Source organism: Passer montanus, unplaced genomic scaffold (assembly GCF_014805655.1).
Source record: "Passer montanus isolate IOZ18808 unplaced genomic scaffold, ASM1480565v1 scaffold184, whole genome shotgun sequence".
Taxonomy (NCBI): domain Eukaryota; kingdom Metazoa; phylum Chordata; class Aves; order Passeriformes; family Passeridae; genus Passer; species Passer montanus.
In genome coordinates, this window is record NW_024365826.1 from 418,697 (window position 1) to 429,078 (window position 10,382).

Consider the following 10,382-nt stretch of genomic DNA (forward strand, 5'->3'; position numbering starts at 1 on the left):
AGAAAGCAAAGACAGGGTAGGCTGGCTATGACGTACAGTCAAAGGAAAATTAACCTTATTTAAATTTCTGGGACAAAAGCTGTGATGCTGTGTCCGTAGAAAGCTCAGCAGCTCAAGCCCCAGTAATAAACTATCAGTTGGGTATTTTATAGAGTTTGTCCTGATAGTAACTTGCTGGGTGGGAACCAAAGCCTATGTTCAATACATATCTAGTGAAGAAAGAACGTACTTTGAGCATTACATCCATTATTCCAGGTGCTGTTTGCTGCACTCCCTGCAGTTCAGCTGCCAATTCCCTTGCTCTCCTGCACATAGAATCACAAACGTTTGTCTGCTGGCTCTGCCAGAGGAGCTGCAGGAAGACTTAAGGGGAAAGTCATGATGCCACCAGCTCTTGCTGCTGAAACTTGTGACCCCCTTGGCTTGTCGGAGGACAGGAGGGTGTGCCCAGCCCCTGCCTCAGTGCAGGACCAGTCCCCAGGCTGAAGCCAGCTGGTGCTGCCAGGAAACATCCATTTGGGCAGTGAGACAGCTGCAGTGGGGAACTGAACACTTGGGGTGGAAATCATCAACAAAATGGGCAGAGTGAAGTGCAAGCACCAGCAACTTGTGCCTCTGCCACTCTTTTGTGTGACTGCTGTAACCAGACCATGCTTAATTGCAAGGCCTTTGGCACTGTGTCCCACAGCATTCCCTGGGAAGGCTGCAGCCCAGTGCTGGGACAGGAGCACTCTGTGCTGGGTTCAGAACTGGCTGCATGGCCGGCCCGGAGAGTGCTGGTGAGGGTGCTGCATCCAGCTGGGGCCAGGCACCAGGGGTGTCCCTCAGGGCTCTGTGCTGGGGCCAGCTCTGCTCACTGTTTGCATTGAGGACATGGATGAGGGGATTGGGTCTTTCATTAGTAAATCTGCAGGTGACACCAAGCTGTGAGCATGTGTTCATCTGTTGGAAGGTAAGAAGGGTCTGCAGAAAGACCTAGAATGGTTGGATGGATGAGCAGATTCCAAAACAATGAGGTTTCATAAATCCAAGTGCCCAGTCCTGCATCTTGGCCACAATAACCCCCTGCGGTTGTGTAGGAAATAATTTTTCACAGAAAGGGTGATGAAGTTCTGGAATGGCTGCCTGGGGAGGTGGTGGAGTCACCATCCCTGGATGTGTTTAAAAAAAGACTGGATGAGGCACTCAGTGCCATGGTTTACCTGAGATATTAGGTCATGAGTTAAGACTTGATGATCTTAAAGGTCTCTTCAACCTTGTGATTCTGTTAATTATATTAAGATGTATCTGCTTGGAGACACAAGTCTCACATCTCTTATTAGGTGGTCAAATTCAATTTATAGTTACTTTCTCTCTGCATTTCACACTCAATTGTCCATCTACACTGGCAAGGTGTTTCTGAAACTGGACAGGCAAACATGACTCTGTAGCATTTTGGCAGGCTGAATCTATGACATTACCTAACCTGGAGAAACAAGGACAGGAAAGGGAACTCAAATGCAGAGCATCCCAGAATTTAGTAAAGTTTTTTAAAGATTACAAAACAAATATCCAAAATACAGTGGCATCATTAAGAAATGTGTAATATTTCTCCTGTATATTTGCTGAAAATACCTTCCCTGTCCACAGACAAACAGCACTTGCTGAATGTGTCTCAATTATAACTTCAGTAAATGCTGTATTTTGTGCCAAAAATTTCCTTCTTGGTCTTGTTGAGATCACTCATGACCAGTCTTGAAGTGTAATCCCTAACAGCAGGATTCCATTTTTGTTTCTCCTGCTTAGGTCTCAATACCAAGGACATAAGCAGTTTTGTTGAGTGCACTGGACAGACCTCAATTGCTCTGGACTGTCACAGTCCTCTCTTCTATCCTGCTTATAAAACACATACAATTTTGTGTGTTAAAGTAAATTTTAGAGCTTTATTGGTCTAAATAGAAAAGTATGAAACATTTTTGCAACAAAACCTGGTTTCCTCCCAGAGGGCTCGAGGAGGTGCCTAACTGGCTGCAGGGGCTGCAGTCTTCTGGCACAGCCGGGCCAGCAGCCCAGCCATTTGTAAAAGGGAGTTCACACCTTCTGCTATCTTCATGTGGGTGTACCCAATTTCCTGGTGACAGAGACATTGTCAAGTCTTCTGTTTACTCCCCCAGTCTGTGTATATTTTATTAATGACTAAACAGAACATACCCCTTACTGCTGAAAGACCAGCTTTGAGTCACTCGTACTTCAGAGAATGCATCTACTTCTACAAACTGACTAAAATGCCTTTTCTTTTTAAAATCAAAAGCCTGTATTTCCCCACTTCCTTTATAAGAAGCAAGGTGCCTGCATATGAGGACAGGTTTCAAATATGAAGAGTGATTCCATAACACCAGCTGTTTGTCAATTCTGTTAATTTAGTATTTTACTATCTATTGGACTAGAATCAAGTATGCACTTGAAAAACATTTTCAAGGAGTTATCTGAGGCTTTGAAATTACTAATAAATTCAGCATTACATCTGTTATTAATTTTAGCTGATCACTAAAACGACTTCTGGCACTTCTGTGGGTGTTGAGATGCTAAACTTCAGGTGACTTCTCACTGACAAACTGATGATGCAGTGGGAAAGAAAGCAGTAATGAGTCAAGAAGCACTTTCTTTGTGCTAATATACAAAAAATTTTAAACAGAAACCCCTAAGGCTGCCCCTAATCACATCCTCTTCTTAAAAAGGCCCAAAAGGCCCCATCAGGAGCTGAGTTAGTACCAACCTTGATAAATTCCAGTTTCAGATATTCTGGCATTTGAAAGGTCTTACACACACGGAAGATATTGCCAATGACATCTTCTGGAGAGTATCCAAGGCGCCACAGGTGGGCAAGAATCTGTGCAGGCAAGAATAATCCCCCATTTATCTGCCAGGTGAGTCAGGGAGATTCACTTTTGGAACAGCTGTATATAATTACTGAAATTGCATCTACTGTTTATCAGCTGATTTAACCTCAAGCATCTAGCAATTAATTTCACTACAACTTCTTTTTTTGCTTCTTGGCTTATTTATCTCAACAAACTCCTGCCCAGAAGGGATTTAGTTTATCAACTCATCTACATGGTACTGCCCTTATCTTAAAAAACAACACAGATTGTGAATTCATCAAAGCAAACAAAAAATTTTGTAGAGAAATAATGCCTGGCTATACTGAAGACAAGACATGAAAACCAACCTTGTATGCTTCATCAATATTTGCATTTATGCAGTGTTGTATCATTTCCTTCACCAGCAGAGGATGAGGCTCATCACATACCTGCATCCAAGAGAAATATTACACTCAAAATATCAGAAGACTTTGCATTAAACTTCTGGTATTTTCATCAGATTTCTATGGAGTTGAAGTACTGAATCAGAAATATTCCGTCATACAGACTAAATTTGAAGTAATCTGACTTTTTAGATAGTCTGTCATGGCACACTCAACAGACTCAAGTAATAGATTCCCAAGTTATCACTGAAATTTCCCAGCAGTAATTGGATTTGTGTGCTTTGAGAGAGCTGCAAAGGTCTCAGATGTGCCATTAGGATGTCTTTTCAAAAGGCACAAGGGCTACTTAAAGTCTAATGCTGTCACTGTTACATACACAGGGCTGTCTGCAAGCAGGCAAAAAGGCTTTTGTGTCCAATGGAATCTCACACAGCCACAGGGCTAAACTGGCAAAACTGTTTTCAGCTATTACTGACCTTAAAGACATTTTCACTGTTTATAAAGCCAAATCCAGAGTATGTGGACTGTAAGTTGTTTAATGCCTGTGAAAGAAAAAATGAGATTTCATTTATTTTTTGAAGTGCTCTACTTCTCACTCTCCTCCTCAGGATGAAATGCACTTCAGGAAATGATGCCAAATAAGCGTTTTGCCATTAAACAACAGAAAAAAAATCACAAATTTATGCTGATTTTATTTCCTCCCACAAATTTGGTATCCACTTCCCACCAACTCACTTTTAAGGAGCATTTTAAACTTTCAAAAAAACAAATAATTTAGTTACTTTTGGGCCACAAGTCACATCCTACTTCGCTCCAGAGAAAAATCCTTGAGAGCTGCAATTCAAAAGTTTCTTTTCTTTAAACAAAAGCCTTTGTTTTATTGTCTTTCTCCTTTTACCTGTCTCATATCACCTTGGGCTGTGAAGATAATGGCTTCTAGTCCATCATCTGTATATGCTACATCCTCTTTCTCAACAATTTTCAGTAGCCTGGCAAGTATTTGTGCATCTGTCAGCTTGGTGTAACGCAGCACTGCACACCGAGACTGAATAGGCTCTGAGGACAGAGAGGTGTCATTAGCTTCTTTCTCTTTTTCTCCAAAAACCCCACAACCAAACATATGTCCTCATTTCAGTTTGCAACAATTCTTATGTCTTTTAAAGAAAAAAGGACGTGTAAGCTCCAAGCAGAACACAGCCTCTCCTTAAGCACATATAATCGTAACAGTCCTTCCCTTGAGCCCAAATGTGCTAATGGAGTTCTCCCAGATATGTGGAAATAAATACAAAGCTCAGCTTCCTCTGCTCTCCTGGATTTCTGAATATAGATGTTTATCATGTTATTTTTTCAAGAGAAGCCTAAGGTGCAATGTGTTCACCTATAAGCAAACTTAACATTGTGATTCAGAAATGACAAAAAGGGTTCAATACCCAGTAAACAATACCTCAAACATCCTAAACTGTGGCAGAGTGGGATGCAGATTAAGCCCAAAGCATGAGAAATCTGTTGCTGCAGTCACATATGGCACTATCCATCAAAAATGGCTGCTCAGAGGGTTCCCCGACTACACAAATAAACTCTTTTATCTGCTGAAGTACAGGTGGCTTGATTTTTCAGAAGTACCATTTTTTCTTGCAACAAGGTGGATCAATCTATTTCTGGCAGCTGCCTTGGAAGTTAGCCAACAGTATGGAGAACATATGACATTGAACACCCAGGAACCAGCAGCACTTACCTATGATTTTGTCAGAGGCATTGCATGCCAGTGCAAAACGTGTTGTTTTGGAATAAATTTCCATTGTTCTTCTCAAGGCTTGCTGTGCTCCATCTGTCATGCTGAGGGGAGACAAGGAGTCAAGGCAGATTTTGCTCTTCACTCACTCACAGGTGCAGCCTAAAAACTATTTTTATGTAAGCTTCAGTCTGCTGATATTAAGCCGTGCTTTGATAAACTAAGCAGCTTTTTGTAGCTGTGTGAATGAACGCCCCTGCAAGGCAGGCAGTCACTGAGACCTCCATAACATACAAAATGAAATCATTAATGCTCTGAAGAGCACTGCTAAGAATATGGAGGAGAATGTCCCTTTTCCATCCAGTGAAATTCTTTACATGAGCCAAACTCTTTCCAAAGAGAAGGAATTACAGAATAACAAAATGGTTTGGGTTGGAAGGGACCTTAAATCTCATCCAGTTCCAAACCTCTGCCATGGACAGGGACACCTTCCATGAAATCAGGTTGCTCCCAGCCCTGTCCAGCCTGGCCTTGAACAGTTCCAGGGATGGGGCATCTTTCCAGTAAACTGCTCTGTTTATATCCAGAGCATTCCATGTCAATGTTCAGCATCTCTTTTCAACCAATGATCTCTTCTTGCTGTGAGTGCTCCCATAAGATCCCTGCTCAATCCATATTCATTTCCTAACAAATTATTTTGAACGGCTTGACAGAAACACTCAATAGTATCCAAGACTGGAGCTCTACAGACAGGAGAGATGCAGCACATTTCACACAGGAGCTGAGGCCAAGAAAAAACAACATACCTGTCTGCTTCATCAAGGATGATTATTTTATGCCGACCTTTTGGAAGTGTGACCTTTTGCTGGGCAAACATTTTGATTTTGTTTCTTACAACATCAATGCCTCTGGAACAACAATTCAATTGATTCATGATAAGCTGGGTGAAAATACAGAACAGATTTTTTTTCAGCAGCCACAGCAGCTGAAGTGCTCCTGTTCTACCACTGTCTCCTGTTCTACCACTGTTTGCTGTTTCAGCAAAACTGCTGTGGAACCATGCTTCAAGCCAGACTGTCCCACTGATTTGGATTCAAACACCAACAATCCTTGGTTTTGGGGGTCTTGAAGAGTATAAATATACACAAAGCCAGTAATCTTGCAGTACCACCACAAAATGACTTATGTTTGGCACAAGGGCAATAAATAAACAAAGGGAGAAGCATTTAAGATTGCTTTGCCACTTCTTCCCACAGCTCCATACACAGCCCCAGCTGTTAAACACAAGAGTTTAACAAGAACAGCTGGATAGACTGAATCATATCAACACAAGACACTTTCCTAGAGAGAGCCCATTCAAAGACCTACTCTTCTTAAGAAAGATTTTACTTTTTTGCTCTGTTTAAAAAAAAGAATGTTGTGATTCTGTAGTTCTTCTCTAAGTGATACTAAGAGAGTAGGTAAAGTGTACTGTGCTCAGACAATGTCAGAATACTTCAGGATGGGTCTGAACAGAACTTGGGAAATACAATCAGTCCTTAGTGCCTGATCCTTGGAGTGTCCTCTACACACATAACACCCTGATCCAACATTTTAATCCTCAGCTGCCCTTATAACCCTCATTTCTCTCACTGAAGAGTTTGAGTACAAACAACCTGTTCACTTTTCATTCTTAGGATCCTCATGAATGCAGTGGGAAGCTTAACTCTTTCAAATAATCTGAGAAAAAGTACCATTATGGATTCTGCACTCTATCTGTTTATATTTTCACATATGAAAGCATCTATAAAGTTTATAAAACATCAAGAAATAATATCTGTGTTGACGGGTGAACACCAAAGATTGCCTTTTAGTTGGAAAGAATGCACTAAAATAAGTCTTAGAGGCCTTACTGTGGCATTAAGCCCATCAAACTGGCCTCAGTTTAATGGAAACTTGCTTCTTCATTAAAAATTTGGTAAGGTTTATTCATTCTCACCTGTCATTTGAGGCATTCAGCTCCAGAACAGCATCCTTTAATGCAGGACCAAGCAGAGCACGAGCCAAACACAGGATACTGGTGGTTTTACCTGTTCCTGGAGGGCCCTAAAAATGTGACAGTGCAACAACTGCTGTTAAGTTTAATGAAATTTCCTAAGTTATGCTTTCTACAAATCTCCTCAGTCATGAAAAAAGGCTGCAGCAGAGGAACTGCAGAGCAAACATCAGCCTGGAAGCTGTGCCTGCCCAGGATCTGCTCCTAACAGAGGAGATATGCTGCAGGGAGAAGCACAGGATGTGTTTCAGCAGGCACCTGAGGTGGATTTCAACTTGTTTCCCTGTGTATTCTGCCAAGAACATTGCTCCAAAGCCACACAACCAACATCTCCCTCACCAGTACACTCAGGCACAAAGCCCAGCAGTACTGGGAGGTCATCCTGGCTACATTTCAAATCCAGGACCAACACTGAAATACAGCACAACACAGCAATACTCACAGCAATTATAATATTTGGTACATTCCCCTCTTTTGCAAAGACCTAAGAAAGAATGATAAAAAGAAATTATGTAAGACAATAACAAATGGTTTCCATTCTGTTCTATTTTAAACATCAGAAACAAGCTTCTTTTTCCCCCTCCTATTTTAATTTTTTGAACCTTGCTCTTTCATATTTTTGCGGTTTTTTAATTGAACTGTTAGAAATCAGCCCCAGGAATAATATGGAAATATTTAAAAGCACTTAATGCCACAGGTCTTTAGTACTCTTGCCTTTCCTTTGCACCTGTTTTAATTATGCACTTGCTAGTATAATCTATCTGTTAACAAATACTGTGTTCACAGATTAATTTGTCATAGAATTATAGAATCCTGGAATAATTAGAATTTGAATGGACCTTAAAGCTCATCTCATTCCTACCCCCTACATTGGACAGGGACACCTTCCACTAGACTAGGTTGTCTTAAAGCTCATCTCATTTCTACCCCCTGTGTTGGACAGGGACACCGTCCACTAGACTAGGTTGCTCCAAGCCCCATCCAACATCTTCTTGGACAGTTTCAGGGAAGAGTTGATATGGCAAACATTTATTTTCCAAAAAAACTGTTATATTTCTTTCTGTTGTTATATGAATTGTATTTATTAATTGAAACAGTATTGTTGTAATGGCTACAAATTCTCTAAACTATATCAAATGCTCAATTTAAACATCCCAATTGAAGCAGGCATTATTTCCTTACACACCACTCAAAGATAATGTAAAACTTGTAATTTTTAAAGTAAATCAGGCAGCTTTCTTCCACATACTCAAGTACAGATATAAAAATACAATAGTGTTTTTAGTAGCCACTGGATCTATGCAAAAATATGGTTTTTTGAGATAACCTGTAAAAAGATACAGGGACAGCTACACACCTCCAACCTGCTCACAGTATCTTCATTTCCCACTATTTCAGACAGTTTCATGGGTCTGTATTTTTCCACCCTGTAAAAATAAAACTCCACACGCTTCACCACATCTAGTAACGCTTTAATTGAGCTTTAGAGTGATGGACAAGGAGGATTATGCTAAGAGAGTACAGGACAAAGACGGCCGGACATGAGTTCAGTGCAAGTGCTGCAGGGCACAGCATTCCACAGCACTAATCCCTGACTCAGAGAACTGCAGAATGGTTTGGGTTGGAAGGGACCTTAAAGCCCATCTTGTTCCACCTCCTGCCATGGAGAGGGACACCACTAAGCCAAGCTGCTCCAAGCCCTGTCCAACCTGGCCTTGGGCACTTCCAAGGATGGACAGCCACAGCTGCTCTGGGCACCCTGTGCCAGGGCTGTACCACCCTGAAAGGTTTTACTTCTGCTGGTATAAAAAAGGAAAAGGAGGGAAATATACTCAGCTCGAACAGGAATTTGGTACCCAACCTGAGGGGAGAAGCCACCCTGTGTGTTGTCCCAGGGTCAGCACAGTGCAGGGCTGACCTTCTCTGCGTTACAAGGAAATGGGATTTCCTTCCATCTGTTTGGTTTTACTTCCGCTGGTATAAAAAAAGCAAAAGGAGGGAAATATGCTCAATTCAAACAGGAATTTGGTACCTCAGCCTGAGGGGAGAAGCCACCCTGTCTGTTGTCCCAGGGTCAGCACAGTGCAGGGCTGACCTTCTCTGCGTTACAAGGAAATGGGATTTCCTTCCATCTGTTTGTTTTCCTTCCCATTTGTTCCCAAAGGAAAACAGTGGGATTTTCTTCAGTGCTGATTTCTGGAATTGTTCCAGGCCAGGTTGGACGAGGCCTGGAGCAGCCTGGTTTAGCGGAACGTGTCCTTGCCCATGGCAGAGGCTGGAACGAGATGGCCTTTGAGGTTCCTTCCAACCCAAACCATTCTGTGATTCCTGCCTTCCCAGCCCCGGCAACAGACGAGCAGGTCACAGGGCGCAGGCAGAGCCCCGGTTCCGAGCCAAACTGAGCTCCCGCAGCCCGGCGAGCACGGGCGACAGCGCTGAACACACAGGCCTGGCCCGGCCGGCTCCGGCCGCCATGGTCCCCTCAGCCGCCACAGCCCCCGCCTTCCCGCCACCAGCGCCCCGCCCTCACCCCATTGGCTCTGCCGCGCATAGTCCCGCCTCTCTCCCCGCTGTGCGCCAATCACCGCGCGCCCCGCCCCGCCCCGTCCGGCGGGCTGTCATGGCGGCGCAGCGCGGCCGCGCTCCCTCAGCCGCTGTCCCTGCTCACCAGGGCAGCTCGTAGTGGCCGCTGCCGCCACCGGGCGCGGCCCCCGCGGTGTCGGTGGGTCCCCGCTTCTCGCCTGCCGACGGCCCGGCCTCCTCGTCCTCCACCATATCCACCTCCATGGTGGCGCAGCTGGTGCTCCCGGCCCGTCTCCCTGTTGCCGCCGCCGTGAGGGAGGGAGGGCCGCGGTGCCGGCCCGCCTCTGGGGCGGGGCGGGGAGGCAGCCGGGACGTCCGCTGTGCAGCCGGGGTTTGTGCTGTGCCGCCGGTCTCCGGCTCCTGTGGCTGCTCCGTGAGGAGGGGAGGAGGCAGCCGGGGCCCGTGCCCGTGCCCATCGGTGAGGGGAGGCCGCTCTTAGCACCGCTGCGTGGGCTTGTACTCGTCCTTTTGGACTCGCTGGCCTTCCTTCCCTCCTGCGTGTTAAGATAGTAACCATAACATATTTGTATTTCAGGGGTCTAAAACTTGGCTTTTTCTAGCTACCTGTATTTCCTGCCCCCCCCCCCCCCCCCCCCCCCAAATGAAAACAATAGAAGATGCATTGCAAAATATTGTAAGCAGTTATGTTATATTCAGGGGATGATTCTGGCTCTATTTATTGAACACGTATAATGTATACAGGTTGCTAGGGAAGCTCTGGCTGCCCTGTTCTGGCAGTGTTCAAGGCAGGTTGGATGGGCTTGGAGCAATCTTGTCTGCTGGAAAGT

At 44.2% G+C, this 10,382-nt stretch overlaps 1 protein-coding gene across 1 annotated transcript; it reads right to left on the reverse strand.

The window, feature by feature from the left end:
* Nucleotides 1-1,893: 1,893 nt before the first annotated feature.
* On the reverse strand, nucleotides 1,894-9,861 carry RFC2 (replication factor C subunit 2). Its single transcript, XM_039705782.1, has 11 exons — nucleotides 9,680-9,861; nucleotides 8,369-8,438; nucleotides 7,454-7,495; nucleotides 6,955-7,061; nucleotides 5,783-5,884; nucleotides 4,980-5,080; nucleotides 4,143-4,300; nucleotides 3,721-3,786; nucleotides 3,209-3,289; nucleotides 2,756-2,869; nucleotides 1,894-2,110 (listed from the first exon to the last, which is right to left on the reverse strand). Exons 1-11 carry the CDS (start codon nucleotides 9,796-9,798, stop codon nucleotides 2,000-2,002), a joined length of 1,071 nt encoding a protein of 356 aa, XP_039561716.1. The 5' UTR covers nucleotides 9,799-9,861; the 3' UTR covers nucleotides 1,894-1,999.
* Nucleotides 9,862-10,382: the final 521 nt, after the last annotated feature.

Excerpts from the sequence above, each read along its gene's own strand:
- RFC2 (XM_039705782.1), bottom strand. The coding sequence starts at position 9,798 with ATGGAGGTGGATATGGTGGAGGACGAGGAGGCCGGGCCGTCGGCAGGC. Across the intron at positions 5,885-6,954 it reads CTGAATGCCTCAAATGACAG|AGGCATTGATGTTGTAAGAA; the intron begins GTGAGAATGAAT and ends TTGTTGTTCCAG. Across the intron at positions 4,301-4,979 it reads TGCCTCTGACAAAATCATAG|AGCCTATTCAGTCTCGGTGT; the intron begins GTAAGTGCTGCT and ends CTCTGTCCTCAG.